The sequence below is a fragment of the Clinocottus analis genome, unplaced genomic scaffold (genome assembly GCF_023055335.1).
Source record: "Clinocottus analis isolate CAN_PGR_092001 unplaced genomic scaffold, fCliAna1.0.p SCAF_6, whole genome shotgun sequence".
Classification (NCBI taxonomy): domain Eukaryota; kingdom Metazoa; phylum Chordata; class Actinopteri; order Perciformes; family Cottidae; genus Clinocottus; species Clinocottus analis.
Genome location: NW_027176218.1, coordinates 13004810 through 13023861, shown reverse-complemented (window position 1 = coordinate 13023861; position 19052 = coordinate 13004810). Strand labels below are relative to the sequence as shown.

The 19052-nt window shown below is 39.2% G+C and overlaps 1 protein-coding gene across 3 annotated transcripts; it reads left to right on the top strand.

The window, feature by feature from the left end:
- The first annotated feature begins 2451 nt into the window (after positions 1-2451).
- On the top strand, positions 2452-15778 carry bmal2 (basic helix-loop-helix ARNT like 2). Of its 3 annotated transcripts, none has more exons than XM_068602714.1 (17): positions 2452-2786; positions 6387-6513; positions 6614-6673; positions 6770-6811; positions 7026-7183; positions 8060-8139; positions 8446-8538; positions 9530-9647; positions 9721-9870; positions 10151-10394; positions 10624-10730; positions 11095-11245; positions 11355-11425; positions 11552-11666; positions 11861-11951; positions 12686-12785; positions 12886-15778. In XM_068602714.1, exons 1-17 carry the CDS (start codon positions 2729-2731, stop codon positions 13041-13043), a joined length of 1923 nt encoding a protein of 640 aa, XP_068458815.1. In that variant the 5' UTR covers positions 2452-2728; the 3' UTR covers positions 13044-15778. The 3 variants fall into 3 exon arrangements, with proteins under 3 accessions (XP_068458815.1, XP_068458816.1, XP_068458814.1); XM_068602715.1 differs by having other exon boundaries at positions 6384-6513; positions 11555-11666; XM_068602713.1 differs by having other exon boundaries at positions 6384-6513.
- Positions 15779-19052: the final 3274 nt, after the last annotated feature.

Genomic DNA, 19052 nt, shown 5'->3' with positions numbered 1-19052 from the left:
AGAAAGGCTCAGACGTGCATTACAATGGCAAACAGGAGCAATAAACGCTGTATATATGTATATTCAAGTTGATAGCCTTCCTGTTGCTGTTTGACTCTACTGCTTCCCAGATATTGTAAGATTACCAGGAAAGTAATTACTGAATTTGGTAAACAGTTTGTTTAAAGTAATCTAATGCCATGTGATGCAAGATTATTTCTCAACGTAATATCTGAACATGAAGCCAAGGATGTTTTGAACATAGTCCTTAAGTCTTTCCATTTCTGAGTGAGTCATGTCTACCATCTAGTGTTTGGAGGTGGAAGTAACACATGTGATCATCAGGGGATTCTGCATAGAGACACATAGATCAATACACTGCGTACAACTCTGTCATCTACACAATGTGAAACTAAAGTTAACATGGGAAGAGATTAGGCTTTGGCAGTTTGAGATGGAAGAGAAAGGCTAAACGCAATTACAGTTACTTCACTGGCACAGCTGTTTTTATTCAGAAGGATACCGGTTTACATGAGAGTGGATGCCAAAGTTCATCCATCCAAGTGTAACTTGTTTTCCACACAAGTGGATTACCTCGGGCATGTCATCCTTGCTAAGGGGAGGATGCAGTGATAAGATGAAGGTAAGTGGGTATTGATAGTTGGATTGCAGTTACACAAATTAGGTGCGTTGATAACACTCCCAGCATGCACTGACGCAATATAAGTCTAATTGTATGTTTTACATTTTGCTCCACAATATGTCTACTGTTAAACATGAGTTATTACCGATGTATATCGTTAAACTGTAAGTTATGTCAATGGTGCATGATTGTACAGGAGACTTGAAAGTGATGCAACATGAACACTGCTTAGGTATATGTCATAGAAGTGAGTTTAACTGTGGGTTTCACATTAAATGTTGAATTGATCACATTCCAGATAATTATCAATATGCCTGCACTGCTGGGCTTAAGAACTTGCTGCTAAAACAACGTTACCAGATCAATTTAAACCAGTTTTGAAAAAAACAAACAAATCCAAATGAATGTGAAATCGTCAGCAATCTAATCTGGATGACTTTGTTATGCAAGATGAAGGTGGGATTAAACACAACACTATGAATTTAAAGAGATTGATCAGTGAAAAACCCAGAATTTATAGAATTCTATGATTTTCTATGACCGGGTACAGATCTCTGCCAGGTGTGTCTGCAACCACCACTGGTGTATTGTGAGATTAAATTAACACAGCCATTGCTGTAAAGCGTCGTCAGACTTCACTCAAGTCAAAAAACATGTAACGTTATACCAGCAAGTGGCTCAAAGACGAAGAATCGTTTCATTAATTCCTTAAACTACAAATGCAGTTTGTTATACATTCTTTAATAGATTTGGGCACATACGTAACATCAATTACATTTATTTTATACAATGTCTTACCTCAAATTGTCATATGAATTTAGCTGAGGGGGGAGTTTGGGTAGTTGAGTCTTTAAGCAGTAAGACTCTGCTCCTCCACTTTATCCTCACAACACAAATGAAGGATGTCTGTGCCCTTGCTCCACTAAAATGTCTGTTACATATGTTGCACTACAGATATTGCAGTCAAGTTGTTAAAAAGAAAAGTTATCTTTTTCATCCTTCTTTTGCAAAACACAATATATGATTTATCTTTGAAGTCTTCTAGTAACTCGTCTTTTTTTAAGGGGAGTATTTGAATCTTTCCTGCACATTCAGGAAGGATTTAGCAAGTGCTTAGCTGTCAGCTAGTCTTGCTTAGTCTTTCCTGTCTTGCTTCTCAGCCACCTGCTCATTTAAGTGAAGGGATTTAGCCCCGGAGTTAGGAACAACTTTGGCTGCTCCGTCACACTTAATGTGGGCTGACCCGCTATTCTCCTTTGTGACGAACCACACTTCTCTGGGTTTGTTATTTTCCATGTTTCTTTAAACTGTTTAATCACAACAAGGCTAGACTTTAATTATTAACATGACTTCTGGAAGGAACTCTGTTGTTTTTGTATTGGGAAAACACAATGTTGAATATTGAAATGTCAGCAACGGCATCATGTTGTGTATACAATTTGCTTTAGTGAGGAACATCTGATTAAAATTAAAATCAAACAATTCAAAGTAACTCATATCACTTATACTTGATCTTTGAACAAAGTGGCGTCAGTGCATCCCTTCTCTGGAGAGGCGCCTCTGCAATGTCTGAAAAACGCCTGAGGTGGGTAAATTCAACACATTGTATTCTAATAATAAGAACAAACTTGACATGACAGAATGCATTAATCTTGCTTACCTACTCAACTATTTTATGCATTGGTTCCCATTGTATTTTCTTCATTTTTAGAATAATTGAACGTATAGACCCAGATGCATACTTCATACCAGTTGGTGGCGGTAATGCACCACCTATATTTTTCACCAACCTTTCTAAAACATAAAGAAGAAGCAGAGCGATTCATGGAGCTGCAACTGTGATTTCGATGCGGCGATAGGAGGAGACTATTCCCCAGTTCTCCACTCTGTCCTGTTGGCACCGCTCTCGGACTCTTCGGTGCTCGTCTGTGCGCCCTCTCCCTCTTCTTTTCTGCATATATAAATAGATGTATAAGGCAGTTGTTCTGCCGCCTTCTCAACACCCCCACAATATGTCCTATTAACACAGCGACGTCCCGCAGTAACACTGGTCGAGTGTCCTCTCCATGCATTGGAGTCCCGGGCCCCAGCGCTCCGGCTCCGGCCATGTCGGCCTGGAATACAGCGGCCGGCGGCGGTGACAGATCCGGAGGCGACTCGGCAGGTAATTCAAACACTTCTTCAGATATTCACCCGTATGGATATTCACTCACATGCGCGCGGCATTGGCATACATCGGCAAAGGAGCGAAGCGCAGCGGCGTGTTTACGTATTTGGCAATCTGCGTCGTCGGTTGACCGCAACTCCGCGCTATTCCCGAAACTAGGTCAGTAGATCAGTAGAGCAAACTCGCCATCTACGCCATTTATGTAACACTGCCCGATGTGTATCCCCTTCATCTGCGTATTGTGCACAATATGACGACGGTTACATGCAGCTCGGCTTGTCTTCAATGGCAACATGAATGGCATGTCCATGTTTTTATGGAGCGCTATCTGGCAGCGAGACCTGTTTACTCAGTCAGAGGCGGTGTTACAGGCCATGATCGTGTGTCACCGTGAATGTCTTTGGCTCTTTGACAGCTCGTGCCTTGCGACCCGGACTAGTTTAAACTAGCGTCAGTGCTCCGTGACTTTTAGGCCGAGCGTAAAGTTATCGGTCCGACAGATTTTATGGACCAATGTCAAGTCCTTGTTGTCAGTTCGCGACTGCAACGTTATGTCTGTACTTGTCAACACATATTCTTCTGCCATTTAATGCCACTGAAATGAACAAGTCCAAGACCAACTATATGTCACCTGTCGAAATATAGACGAATTATCCTTGGAAACAAAAACATGGTTAACTGTGGAAGGACCATAGACCTCAGGTTAACACAGGGCTCAATCAAAACTATGGGTTTAAGGTTTTTGATCATTTTCGATGACCTGTGACAACGATCAGCAATCTGAGCCATTATGCATGTTTTAGACATACATGTTACATTCAATATCACAATATTATTCATGCTCCAAAAGGGTAAGATGCTGCATTTTGCATTAAGACAGTGATTATAGGTTTAATGGTTGTTACAAATGTGTTGATCCAACAAAAAAGGATCTTTAACTTTAATTGGATATTTGCTCAAATGGTTACTTTTTGTATACTACTGCTAATTTGTTATACCTCTGTTTTTGGCTAAACATGCTGGAATGAATAGTGAAGGTTTTTTTGAAGGTCAATGTGTGTAAATGTATTGTTGAGTTAAGCTTCGCTTTTTGTAAATATGATATTGTAAAACTACAAAACAAGTAATTAGTTTTAATAATATGGAGACTGCTGAAATACTTTACAACATATTAGTTTCATTTGACAAAATGTCCAAAGATAAAGACCAGTTTACTAAACATTAGGTTCAGGAAAATGATTACAAACAATTTTGAGTAGTGGTCTTTCCTCAGAGAGGTGAATAAAGTATTTCTGCTTTCAGTAACCTTCTGGGAAACTACTGGAACATCAGCAAACAGACAATAAAAAGCAACAAATCCTCAAAATTGAGAAGCTGGAATCAATTCATGTTTGTCAATTTTGTCCAGGCATTTGGAAAATGTATTTATTGTTTAGGATACTCAATTTCAGTTTAGGTTTTTAGCATGCCATTGCTCACAAGCAAGTGGTGAGGAAGCTTTGCTGTTAAAGTAATAAAAGGCTGCCCTTTTGAAAGCGACTGTGAATTAGAGAAGGATTCGTAGGGCGTGCTCATTGAAAGTGCCCAGTCAGGATGCCACAGTGGACCTCGTATTCTAAAGAGGATCCTAATTTAAATTGTCATATGAGCAGTATACCATGCTAACAATCTGTCAACTGAAAAGAAGAATCTAGTTGATTCTCCTCCTTGTCCCTATTGAGATGGTTTTTCCATACAACATGGTTTTCTCTGCCTAACAAACACTAATTGGCATTAACTTAGCATTAGGTCAGCTGTGTGTTACAATAGCATAACTGTGTTATGATCACTTGCGTGTTATAGAATCAAGCTATTGTGTTGGCAACCATGAAACACTGGGGTCTTAGTGTGCGGATTCCAGATGTTTGTGTGTATAATTCACTTTATGAACGTGAAGTAGGATGGCACAGCGTAGCTCATGACCGAGTCTGAGAGCTCAGTGGATCATCGCTGCATGAATATAAATAAACCTGTGAATCTTTGCCTGGAAGTGCGCACACCTGGTCCCTCGTCTGATGCTTAAATATTAATACCTAAATAAATAGACATTTTTTACATGGTAAACTAGACATCCCTTTTTTCTTGTGATGCTGTCACTGTGTGACACATACGGCACAGCTCATGGGCTTATTCAAGTGCAGCAGATGCTCATTGATGGATTGGGTGAATGAGAAAGCTGGGGAGAACAGGGGAAAAGGATTATGGGAGTTGTCTTCTAGTTGCTTTCACTGTAAAGATTAGTTTACACTCAGCGTAGTGAAAATTATGTAATAACTTTTCTAATACATATAGTACTTGACTTATTTTCTTGATAGGCCTTGTACAAAGGCAATAAAGTAGCAGGTCATTACAATCACCCCCCAGCATTGTGGACGTTGATTCATGGCTTTTTGTGGGTTACACCTAAAGCATATCTATAGGTTACATTTGTTGTCTTTTTGATTCCTCACAGTTCATCTGTGAATGACCTCTACCATTTCTGAGAATATTGCAGCACATCGCGTATGAGTTCTGCGTCGTCTGCAGAGGCTCGCGCTGCAGTGCCAAGCGCCAGTATAAACAAAGCCAAAGCCTGTAATCCAACAGATCTTGACAGGGGGAGATGGATTAAAAATCAGGTTGTTGCTGATCTGTTAATGGCTATTTAGGTCACAGGGTCTGTGGAGCAGAGAAAATAGGTGTCATTGGCATTAGCTGTATTTGGTCTGTCTCGTGCCGTTCTCTCGAGTTTCTTTCCCTTGGATACTTCTGAGGCCACCGTCATGGCAGCTACACATTTGATCAGAATACACAGTACAGTACAGTAAAGGAGGCCGTAGAGCTGCGATATCTTGTCTGTAGATTATGTACAGCTCCACCACAGCAGCTTGGACAAGCATTTTGTAGCGTAGATGGATTGTTTTGAGCTTGGTTGAGACGTAGGGCTGAAAGGATTAGTTGATTAATGGGTTAGTCAAAGGCTTTTCATTCATGAGTCAAGGAGGGTTAAGTGTGTACAAGTTTCCATCGCAGCTGAGATGACAACAGCTGATTTTCTTGATTCTAACCCCATCCGTAAAATCCACTGCTATGTCACATAAGTAAAAGTGTCTGCATTAGTTAATAATCAAAGATGAGGAGGGGGAGGGTGGGTTGAGGTGAGGGGGCAATTCAGAAAACCTGATGGGGTTTGCTTCAGCCAAGTTAGCCATAAGGAGCAACACCAGTTAATAACCCATTGCAGCAGTAGTTTGCACATCCATAGCAGGCACACCTGTAAATTTCACCTGCAAAAAGAAAGTGCAGTGATGAACTTAACCACCCCTCTTGTGCAGTGAAACCTAATATTACACAGCTATACCTGAACAACCAGTTCTGGCCATGGAGTTGCTCAGAGGCTGCTCATGTGTGCTTGTGCTCAATAAACTGATGGGAATTTCCTACTTTACGCTAAGAGTGCTTTGATCGTAGTTATAAAGAGAAAGGAGTGTTACATGTTTACTTGCTAGGCAGGAATGTATCAATGTGTTTGCAAATTGCAAAGTCATGCAGCTCATTGTGTCTTGTGTGTTTCAGAAGAAGTGCTGGTTAAAGAAAACCAAAGTGGCTCTGTTTCTTTGCCCAGCGCGATGACCCCCTCCTCTGCTGTGGGCATGTCCTTCAGCATGGAGATACCCCGGAAGCGCAAGGGCAGCATGGACAACCAGTGAGTAGTGTGATGGCTTTCATTTGACTGACAGAAGATCTCTTGAATCGGGTGACCTAAATTGTTGCAAGTTGTTATTGATGCATTATTTTCTTCCTAGGGATGCAAAATCTGTTTCAATGGATATGGATATGGAAGATATGGAAGATGAGCAAAATGGGTACTGTGTGCTCATTTGGGACTGAAGTGTTTATTGAGGGCTTTTCTTTATTTGCATATTGCTGCTTTGCATAAACAGCTTTCAACATTTCTACAGATCAGATGGAGAGGACCGACATCTGAAAATGAAATGCTTCAGGTCAGTTAAATTTGACACAATCATATTAATAACCTATTATAACCAATAATCCTATTGTCTTATAATATTGTCATTAATCCTAAAATATTATATGTTTATATAATCTCTCTATGCTATATAATATGCTATATTTTACAGGTGAAGATGGTCTGTACATTTAAAAGAGAAATCCCCTTTGATTGTGGGAATTATTTCTTATTTATTCTCTCTGCAGAGAGCCACATAGCCAAATTGAGAAGAGGAGACGGGACAAAATGAACAACCTTATTGACAAACTCTCAGCCATGATCCCTTCTTGTAACCCCTTGTCCCGTAAAGTGGACAAACTGACTGTGCTCAGAATGGCAGTGCAGCACCTCAAATCACTCAAAGGTATCTCTCAAACACTTTGTGTGCATTATAAATGTAGGTTATTGTAAAATAATGAATTCCCCTGTGTGTGCTATATTCACCTTATGCTGCCCCGCCCATTGTTTCCTTCTGGTTTGAATGCATTTGTGTTTGTTCTTCCAGTTGAGCACTTTTAACAATTTTGACAATGTTGATATTTGGCAACATTCAGCAGCTGCAAAGTGGCAATCAGATGATTTTACAGTTCCACATCCATCAGCGACTAGAAGGATGACACATGAAAAGGGCCTTGAATCACATTTGAGGATATGTTTTATTACTTTGCTGTGTCTCTTGGTGTAGATGTTGTTGGCTGAATATCCAACTCAGCCAAAACAGTCAAATGTTGACCCGACATTTCAGAAGCAGCCTAAAAGCGGCTTTCCGCTCTGCTTCGCTGAAAGCAATAGTTTGCTCCAGTTCGTTTACAGTAGCGCCGAGACCGAGGTTAGCTAGTTTGCATAAAATACAAGCAGTTGAAGCTCTTAGACTTGACAACTCTATTTGGAGGACGATTTGAAAGTGAGCACACATTTTATCCCCGACTGAGCAGGAAAACTTAGGCAAAAATGGCAGGTTCAAGTTGATTAAGAAGTGTGTCTGTAAACAGTGACTTGACAGTTTGGGTAATCATTAATTCTTTGTCTTAGGGTTTCTTGACCTGTCTGACATGTTTTCAGCAATTTCATAATGTTTCTGAATCTCAACGGTCGATTTAGTGAGCTCTATTTACCGATTGCGTTGACAGTTATATCTATAAACTATTACAACTTTGTAATGAACTCATATCCAATGCCTAACTGTTAAATAGTAATCTCACGTTGGACTGGCTGTGTAACAATGTGTCCATGTTTTCAGGTTCATCGGGTTCTTTTTCTGAAGCCAGCTGCAAGCCGTCATTTCTCCCAAACGAGGAGCTCAAACACCTCGTCCTGAAGGTAAACAACTGCCCTGCTTCACTGAGGCTTCTGCTCATCTAATAAGGATATTGATAGCTAGAGATTATAAAAATTCTTAACATGTATTTCATTTTTTGTTTTAATAACTGTGTCGACTCTTTACATTTGATGCAGTGATTTTTTATGATAATACTTTCATACTATACTGTTTTTAGTTTAAAAACGTTATTAAATACAACTTAATATATAAATAGAACAGAAATGTAAACACAATTACAACGTACATTTGTCTTGACATTGTCATCACGTTGGATCTCCTTATTGTTCCATGTTTTTGTTGTGCAGGCTGCAGATGGGTTCCTGTTTGTCGTGGGCTGTGATCGTGGGAAAATAGTTTTTGCCTCAGAGTCCATCACGAAGATATTAAATTATAGTCAGGTAACATTTTTACATTTGTTTCTTTATCAACAACATCTTTATGTAAAACCCAGGACCCACCAGATGGATTGTGTTGTTGCGACACAACCTGTAACAAACTGGAACCCACCAGGGTTATTATCATTATTACCAGGATGCGCGCCTGACATTTAGCGGTGTGTGAAAGTAGCCCTCTTCAGACACACCTGACTGAAAAACAAAGGTGTTGGGCACAAGAGCACAGTATACACCCTATTTTTTTATTACTTAAGGATATTATACACTGCCTGGCCAAAAAAAAAGTCGCCACCAAAAAAAAGGTTACACACTAATATTCCATTGGACCGCCTTTAGCTTGGATTACGACACGCATTCGCTGTGGCATTGTTCCGATAGGCTTCTGCAATGTCACAAGATTTATTTCCATCCAGTGTTGCATTCATTTCTCACCAAGATCTTGTGTTGATGATGGTAGAGTCTGACCGCTGCGCAAAGTCTTCTCCAGCACATCCCAAAGATTCTCAATGGGGTTATTTCTGGACTCCATGTATGAAAATTACATCTCATGCTCCCTGAACCACTCTTTCATAATTTAAGCCCGATGAATCCTGGCATTGTCATCTTGGAATACGCCCGTGCCATCAGGGAAGAACAAATCCATTGACGGAATAACCTGGTCGTTGCTGAACCAAGACCTGAGCAACTGCAGCAACCCCAGATCATAGCAATGCCCCCACAGGCCTGTACAGTAGGCAGTAGTAGGTAAATCCAGGTGGAGACTTTTTTTTTGGCCGTGGAAAGCTTTGAGTGAGCTGTTGTTTTTTCTCCCTAACTCTTACTTAAATCTAAATCTGCTACACCCTGTATCTGGTGTGCTCCGGGGACAACAGTTATCATATAGTAGTGTTGTACTGTATTTTCCAGCAGGAATTACCTTACATGCAGAATGCTTTTCGACATTTCTTTTCATCAGCTTGGGTGCCATATTTAGGGCTGTTTGTTCTTCCTACAGGTGGAGCTGATTGGACAGAGCCTGTTTGATTATATACACCCAAAGGACATGGAAAAAGTGAAGGAGCAGCTGTCAGCTTCTGAATTATACCCTCGTGAACGCCTGATAGATGCTAAAAGTAAAGGAATAATTTCTACTGTCTGTTTGTATTGTGTGGGAGAGAGAGTGTAACACTCCTGTCATGTCTCCAGCGGGCCTGCAGGTCCAGGCTGACCTCCCGGTCGGTGTAGCGCGGCTGTCTTCAGGTGCGCGGCGCTCGTTCTTCTGCCGCATGAAGTACAACAACATTTCTGTCAAAGTGGAGGAGAAGGAATTCCAAGCGAGCACCTCTAAAAAGAAAGGTGGGGAAACTATCCTGTGGTTTATTCACATACTTTGGTACAGTCAAGTTATTTGGTTTTATGGTTGACTGCTAATATGAGCAAATACAGTGACTCCCACATTCCATGGCAACATTATATTTCCTTTTAAGATCTTCCAAAGCATTATGGGAACTGTAGTTACAAAACGTAAAGTTGTAGCCCCCTTAATAGAAGTAAGAAATTAGAAGAATGAAAAGATATATGTTTATATACATAACATACTGTATGTATTGTGATTTGTTTCTGCATGTGGCAACAGAGTTGCAGAAGTACTGCACAGTCCACTGCACAGGCTACATGCGCAGCTGGCCCACCAGTCAGTTGGGAGCAGAGGGGGAGGGCGAGGCAGACAAGCATGATAGCTCTCACTTCAGCTGCCTGGTGGCGATGGGACGCATCCACTCCCACTCATCTCCACAGGTTAATGGAGAATTCAGCGTTAAACCCACGGAGTTCTTCACACGTTGTGCCATGGACGGCAAATTCACCTTTGTCGATCAAAGGTCAAATTAAATTTCAATTACTGGGTTGTATTGTCTTGGTGCACAGCTTTAATAACATGTACAATTATTGAGAGAAATTTAAATGTCTTCTATTTACACATCTAAATGTCTTTCAAACTGATGCCAAAATGAAAATAATTTGAGTATTCTAGAATAATATAATGGTTGTTTTAAAAGCATGAAACACTTGTATTCTCTTTAACACTTACATTTATATTTCCTCCTGCAGAGCCACAACCATTCTTGGTTATCTTCCTCAAGAATTGCTTGGGACATCATGCTATGAGTACTTCCATCAAGATGATTTACTGCATTTAGCCGACAGGCATCGAAAAGGCAAATAACACTTCATTGACCTCGTACTGTTAATCTTTTTTGTAATGGCCTTGGATCCTTTATTATTATTTTTTTAAATGTCTGCCGAGATGATACCTACATTCTTCAGTTACCTAGGTCTATTTAGGTTAAATTAGAATTTATAATTTAGCAGATGTCTTGATGCTGAGGCAAATCACTTGTTGAATTTCTACACATCTGATGTTTACTCCAGTAGTTCAGCATGCTGCAAAATTGTGATGGTTCCCCACATCTCTGTCCGCTGGTGCCTTTACTATTGATGTTCTTGCCTGAAGCAGATCATACAGATGCTTTACGCTCTATTTATTCCTCTAACTCATCCTCTCGTTGTTTTCTTTCACAGTGCTGCGCAGTAAAGACAAAATAGAAACAAACTGCTATAAGTTCAAAACTAAATATGGCTCTTTTGTCACTCTGCAAAGTCAGTGGTTTAGTTTTGTTAATCCCTGGACCAAAGAAGTAGAATACATAGTTTCAACTAACACGGTTGTATCGTGAGTATATGCTTCAGTCCCTTTGTGCATTACCTACATATCTTTGTACCCAAGATAAATACATTGTCCATGTATCGGTACTTCATCTGTTTTTTCATCCCACAACAAGGAGTGATCACAGTCAAACTGGTCGATCAGGAAACAAGTCTGAACTGTCGAGCAATTGCAAGACTTCTGACGGTCAGTTAAAATGAAGAAAGACAAAGATCTTTTGCCCAGTTATAGTTGTAAATACAGATGGTGAAGCCATTGCACACTGTAAAGCACATGTCTGTTCATTTTACTCTTCACTATCTTTTCTGCTAGAAGATGGCAAAAGGTCCCCTCCAGTTATTCCAGGCATCTCCACCACATCTGGAACATTGATTTATGCTGGAAGCATTGGGACCCAGATTGCCAATGAACTGCTGGATTACAACAGGTGTGGCCTCACAAGAGAGCAAGCCCTCTTACTATTTGTAACAGTGAAAGAGATAAGTAAATCTCATTGACAATTAAAAAGAGAGTAATTAAACAAGTCTTCTTTTGCTACAATTGCTTGCTTAGAAGTTGTTGACGATGTTACTTATTTTACTACTACAGTTTTTAAGTTGACCTGTGTCCGTGTTTCTTCAGGATGAACTCATCTCCTTCCAGTGGTAGTGTCAGCCCGTTCAGTCTACCACACGATAAGTGTCCGCAAACTCACAATCAAATCAGCAAAAATGTAATTTAATGTACACACATATCTCAATTATTGGTGCATCTGTCTCATATGTGTTGTAGTGAGTGTAAGTGTAAATTATTAAATAAAGAAACAATATATATCTAAGTGTAGGGGTTTAGGCCTACATTTGAGTATAATTTGGACATAGCTACTTGGTGGATATCCACCTGAATTCAAGTTAAGTCAAACAACTGAAGTTGAAATGACACAAAATTAATGGGACCATTATTGTTTTTTCCTAATTTATTTTAGCAAAATGCAATTTTAGAGAGCAATACAGTCCCTCTTACTACTTGAATAAGGTCTTAATTATATTGGAAAGAGATTTTCACGTAGACTGGGTAGTAATTTGCATGACATGCCAAAGATTTGATATGAAATGCCGAAATACAAACTGAATCCCCAGCAATGATTTATTCACTGTTAGTTTACGTAGCTGATAATTATTTAGAAAATGTATAAAAATCAAGCAGAAAAACATGTTTCAAATTGATATTCTGATTTTGGCATTTAACCATTTTACGGTCATAATAAAAAATGTAAGTAAGAAAAGTTAAAACAAAACAAAAAAAAAGTCAGACAATCACCCCTGTATGTACTGGGAAATTATGATGAATATCTTCCAAAGGTTAATTAAGTTAAGGTTAATTTTTTTTTCCTCTTTTTTCATGTCATGACTTAACTCCTGCCATGTTCCTGCTCGGGCTATAATTTGTTCCTCTTTTGGTTGTGAGGTGCCAAATGGAGAGGCAACAGCTATGGAGATTCCAGGAAAGTCCATCTCAGAGGATGAGCCCCAGGGAGCTGCATGCTCAGGGGCAGAATCACTCATAGGTACTCTTGCTGCTCCTCTTGATGACCTAATTTATACATTTGAGAAAGGATCATATTTAGTTATCTTCTTCTCTTTCACTTCTTTCCCATCTCACCTCAGAAGAGAACTCCCAGCTGGATTTGGACAGCGTGGTCGGACCGGGCCTTAGTAGCCTGAGCAATGACGAAGCAGCCATGGCAGTGATCATGAGCCTCCTGGAGACGGACACAAACTTGGGCGAGCCTGTGGACTTTGAAGAGATGCACTGGTCTTTATAGAATCTGCTCTTACAGTGTGATGCCATAGCCCTGCAAAAAAACAACATCATTTTTGTGATGAGAACTACTTCAATGCTTTTCTCTCAGACAGCATTCCTAATTAAATGATTCGTAACATTTTTTCCACTTAAGCTGTGCAGTCTTCGTGTGGCTGCTCTAACAGGGACAACAACAAGAGACACCTCGTTGTCGGAAGGAGGATGTGCCTCTAAAGCCTTTCAGCGGTTTGCCTGCCCTGAAACGCTGTTCTTCACTGCTCTCCTCACATGTACTCTCAGCCTCTGTTTAACTGAGGAGGCCTCACAAGGTTGAAGAACCCATAAACGCAAATGACAGTGGCATGATGGCTCGGGACTGTCTCCTCCACATATAATTGCACGGGTTAGTGTGATGATGCAAAAAAAAAAAAAGAATTGCACTGAATTGATTTAATGTTTTTTTTAAAGGGTTGATTTTGATTATACTATATGTTTAATTCAAATGTGAGGAAGACCCCTTCACTACCAGGCCCATGTGTGTTACCCCTCAGGATCCAAGCTGCTGGTAGACCGCAGCAGACCACACTTCCATAACCTCTAACTTTGAGTCACTGAATGATGTGCCGCTCAGAGATTTCCTCTTGTCAGTATCTGAACATTCTCTGTGAAAAAAACAACAACCTCCTTCCTATCTTGTACACTCACTTGAAAAAAACTGTATGTTTGGATTTGGTATGATTACAAACACCATGTCCTCAAACTATATCTGTCTCGAAGGGATAGTTTGTGTGGAAGGACTATTTCAGTATGTACACTTGTATAGACATTAAACCCTCAATGTCGGCTGCCATTGATTGGATTTTTTTATAGACTCTCAACATAAAATATGTATTGGCAGAGATCATCCACCTCCATACATTTGTCAGAGAGCCGCCAGTTTTGGTGGTTGAACATGTATTAATGGATATGGCTTTCTGGGCACGACAGTACTACTTCACCTTCAGAGGTGCTGAAATTTGGCATCAAACCCCTTCCACAATTGTGAAATGTCATCAATACATGTTTGAGGTTGATCGCTGAGTCTGATGGTAGAAGTGAGAACTCAGGAATTGATGGAAACAGAGTAACCACATTATAGCAGTATTTTGTTCTCCAGTTTAAAGACGCTGTACTTATTTATCTGTGTGTCTTCTTACACTTATTGTCAGCTTTATAATATTGCAGGTAAGCCATAACTTTAGCCTTTTCTCTTTTTTTCATACTACGCGTTGAAAAGTTTCAAAAGAAATGGTCATTTGTATTTGCTTGTCAGAGACACACAATGTTGTCCTGCATACATCTATAAAGGGATTTTGTTATGCTTTCGTTCCATAAATTCAAAATGTTATGGTCTGTTACTTTCTAACTCCATGGAATTGTTCATCCTATATCATGCAAACTCTCAAAGGTAGATGATTGTATATGCTACTTGAAATATCACATTTGGTGAACGTGGATGTGTCACTGAGTTGTGTGGATCCCTTTGCAATTTACCTCTTGCAGAATTTTCTTTTGCTCATTTTTACAATTGCAAAGCTTGGATTTTACTAACTAAACCTTGACAGTCATCACATCATTAACACGTTAGTATCACATGGGAGCCAGAAGGTACAAATGTAGAATTACCCAAGTATGTCACATTATTGTCACGTCGGTCTTGCAGATGCCAAATAATGCAAACATGATATACATAGTTTCAGTTGAAGAAATTTATTGTTTTGGCTAAAATTATTTGACGTTGGGCTTGTTTGATACCTTTGTGACTGTTTTGTTGTATTCATCACGATTTATAACCACCTCATGAGGACTGTTGAGGCTTTTCAACAAGAACTCTTGAAGACAATGTTGTGAATTGACAAAAACTGTCTTCTTTTATCTAATGCTTGAATAATGAGCCAGTGGATGGACAAGCTGAGCTCACGAGGACCCTCCTGCCTGTGTCCGAAGTGCCTTTGGACATGTCTTCTCGGACATATGATAAAGCTGTGTTGCTTATGGAGACCGCGTCAAGCCTGGCAACCTAAAGGAGGGCTAAAATGTTTCATTGGATTGACTTGATGCATACTGTGCACATCATGGAAGAAGGAGAATCCTGTTAACAGATAAAACAGGAATTGCGTCGTACATGTCAGCACTCACTCACAACCTAACCAAACATGCAGAGCTACGGAGTCGTGCTATAGACACAGGCTGATCCTTTTAAAGGCAACAAGTCCATTTTGCATTGTTATTTCCTCCCTGTTCTTGGTCAATTATTGTGCTATTGTAGCTATAATTTCCCCTTGAAATATAAAAAATTGCTTTCACTTCAGCTAAATTGATGGTGACTGAGTGATAAACCTTGTTGAGCGGTCACATTTTCCTTCCTGTCTCTGTTTGAAATACAACAGTAGAGTTTTAAAAAATGGGAACATTATGTTTTGATTTGATTACCCGGCTTTTTTACTAGTTGCATGACGCTTTGAACAATTTATTATTAGTTGCATCAGACCTGGAAGGTAGAAACAGACTGATGACACAGGCAGCTATCACTGCACAGTAAGAAGGACATTAATCTTCTATTGGGCTGTTGGCAGCTTCCTGCCGCTCTATAAGTTCATTCATGTTTCATTTTTGTGCCCTAGAGAAAGCTCTACTGTATATGTATATTGCTGCTATTCTGTCAACATGTCTGGGCTTTCTTGTTATCATGTTGTTAATAAATATTACTTTACCAAACCATCAACAGGACTGTGGGACATCTTTTTTAGATACCTATAGTATTTGGATTAAACAGATAGCGCGCTTGGTGAGCAGCCTCTCTGAATTCAAAACCTGAAGCCCATTGAGAAGCAGCAGCCTGCTTTATAAGTAATCACATTTGCCTTATACTGACCCTACTTACAACCTTCCTTTATGTTCTCCCCTCTGATGAGAAATAGCTTAGAGTAATTTACCAAATGTGGTAAGACAATGGTATGTGTAATTAAGAAAGTGTGGCATAAGCTGGGATTTGTCAGACATATGAAGTCAGTGGTGAATACAAAGCGGTTGCTGCTTTCCAGAATGGGCCAAGCTGCTACTCTGCCTGGTAGTGAGGTCTTGTGTTACTGAGCTGGACGGGTGGCTCAGGTACGATTTTAATTTGGCTTTTAAAATGGACTACAAAGATGCTGTTAATTAACCCTATGCTCCGTGTGTATTCAGGTAGAAGATGCTGGTTCAAGTAAATTAAAGTTCAGAGACTTCCGTGACTACACACCGCTGATTAGCTTCACTTTGCCGTGTTGTAGTGAAGTGGTTAAAAATCATTTGGCATAATTATCTTAGCACTCTAGGTTGTGATTAACTTGTGTAATCCCCACAGAGAGAGGAAAAGTTGATCTTAATTATCTTTATATCACAGGACATGCTTCTCAGAGGTGACCGTTTACCCAAAGTTTCCTATGCTTGCGCATGTATTACAGCAACTGACATTGTTTGCCAAAGATAGAGACGGAGCCATTTCAAGGGATGAAATGCTGGAGATCATGCAGGTACATATACTACTAATACTGATCATGAGATGGTGCCACATTTTACTCTAACGGATGTGTATTTCCTGTTTTTGACAGGCAGTGTATAAGATGAGCAAGACCAAACACACAAACACCTCTTACTTCTGAGGAACGTGCCAACAGGATGTTTGTGCGGTTAGATAAAGACAATGACAGTAAAATGCTTGAAATTATGTTGTGTTATTTTAGCATGGAAACAAATGTATGAAGCTATAACACTTACTGTCATAGTGTTAGGGCACTTTCTATGATTTTCTATCAATAAACTGAACTCATGAAGATAATGGCTAGGATAAATATACCTTAAAAGTACCCCACACACTTTTTAAGAAAAATAGAAACTGTAAAACTATAATTGATTTCATGAAGTTTTCATTAAAGCCCTTATGTCAATTATGTGACGCAAAGCTAAAGAAACAGTGTTATGAGTTGGGACAAGTCTAAGACTCTAATATTTCATTTATGAGTTAAAAAAAATAATAAAGCAAACAAATGTATCTAATTGAGGATAAATGTTTAATAATGCTGAATCCACTAAACATATTTGAGATGAATCCTGAAGCTAAAAGGTATCAAGTTCAAAACATTTAGCATGTATGCTTAAGCATAGTGAGGGCCTCAGAATGGGTTGTGTACTTGTTCCCTATAATCTTGCAAATCAATAAAGGATACAGTTTAGGTTGTAAATTGTGTAAATATGCCTCCACATACTGCTACATTTAGAAAAACATTGAAGACAACTAATATTCTTCCTACACACGTTATATAATAATGATTGGCAGACTAACATTAAAAGCATTTTGATCTGGCTCACCAATACCAACACGTGTTGCAGAAATATTAGGTTGGGAAGTGAACCACATTGTCCTCTGCTCTTTGTCTGTAATCACTGTCTGTCCTTGTTATGTCTGTAGCCATTATTGGTCTGGAGGAGTTCATAGAGGGAGCGTTGGATGATGATTGGCTCCGGGAGATGCTGGAATGTGACCCTAGCATACTGAAAGTGGAGAGGCCGCTGAGGAGGGACACTGCTTTGAGGGCGCATGGGGGACCCAGAGTGGGTTTTTCTATTCACTGGGAGCAGAGGAATTACCCAGTCAATGTTTGGACTGAAATTTCGAGTACTCGTTACAGCATCACTTCTTCTATTACCTGTGACAAATTACATTACAATACCTTAGAGATAGAGTTGAGGAACACTAGACATTTTATATATTGTTTTGTTAAGTTATCACAATACGATGAACATTCATTTCTGCCATGTTTTTTTAAACTGTATTTTGAATCAATGTTTTGTTATTTTTATTTGCTGCATTATTTGATTGTAGTTTTGATCATTTCTGTATGTGATTGCATCTCTCTTGTAGAAGAATTTCCCCAAAGGGATTAATAAAAGTGTATGTTTCTTTTTTTTTTTCTAACACATGGCCATCATGTGACAATGAAATTCTATTTGTCTTTCTCATTTGATATTATTACATATCCAGTCCTTGTGGCAAGATTAACTTTTCCTAGGCTACATATTTGAAATCAATTCTAGGTAAATACTATAGATATTTGCTAAATTTGGTGGAGTAAAAAGCACAATATTTCCATTGGAAATGAAATGGAGTCAAAGTATTAAGTGATATGAAAACATAATTACCACACAAATGTGTTGAATACCAAGTCTTTGTATGGCATATGTTAAAGAGCGGTCTGAACTAAGAGGCTGTAAAACTCTATAATTTAATGATGAATTGTTGCACTTTCGAGAAATAACCTTTTGGGTGTAATGCATTACACTATTGTAATGTTTACTGCGCCTCTCAGCCTAAACAGGCGTAGTAATTATATTTTCATATCACTTAATACTTTTACTCCACTTCATTTCAGATGGAAATATTGTGCTTTTTATTCCACCACATTGACCAAATAGCTATAGTTACTAATTACTTTGCAGACACAGAACTTTCCATATACCACTAGATTTAAAAAAAAATATATATATGATGCAATGTTCTTCAAATGTAAGTTCCTAATACTAGCTCTACCTATATCAGCTACATAACATTAAGTTGCAATTTAGATGTATGCATCAGGAACAATAATCTAGTAATATATTATGCAACATAACAATCGCCAAAGGAGCATTCAGCATATTAAATACATATTGATCTTAATGCTTCAGTACTTTTATTGAAATAAAACGTTTCATTTGTAAATTGTACTTGGAACTGGACAGTTTTTGCACGAGGAAGTAAAGAATATACTCATTCTGCTTATGACACTGAAGACCACTTGATGTCGCCGGTGCTTCTGAAACTGACACACAGGCTCCTCCCATACTTTGAGGAATATGCTGCTTTCAATTTTCGGCTAAAACATGTAATGTTTGCTTCGTTATTGAGTATAACGCGTTTAGGGACGTTAAACGACTGTTGATTGTGTTTGTTCCTGGTATATAATATAATCGT

Coding starts and splice junctions, on each gene's coding strand:
- bmal2 (XM_068602713.1), top strand. CDS start 2,729: ATGTCGGCCTGGAATACAGCGGCCGGCGGCGGTGACAGATCCGGAGGC. Junction 6,812..7,025: donor CTGAAAATGAAATGCTTCAG/GTCAGTTAAATT, acceptor TTCTCTCTGCAG/AGAGCCACATAGCCAAATTG. Junction 11,426..11,551: donor CAATTGCAAGACTTCTGACG/GTCAGTTAAAAT, acceptor CTTTTCTGCTAG/AAGATGGCAAAAGGTCCCCT.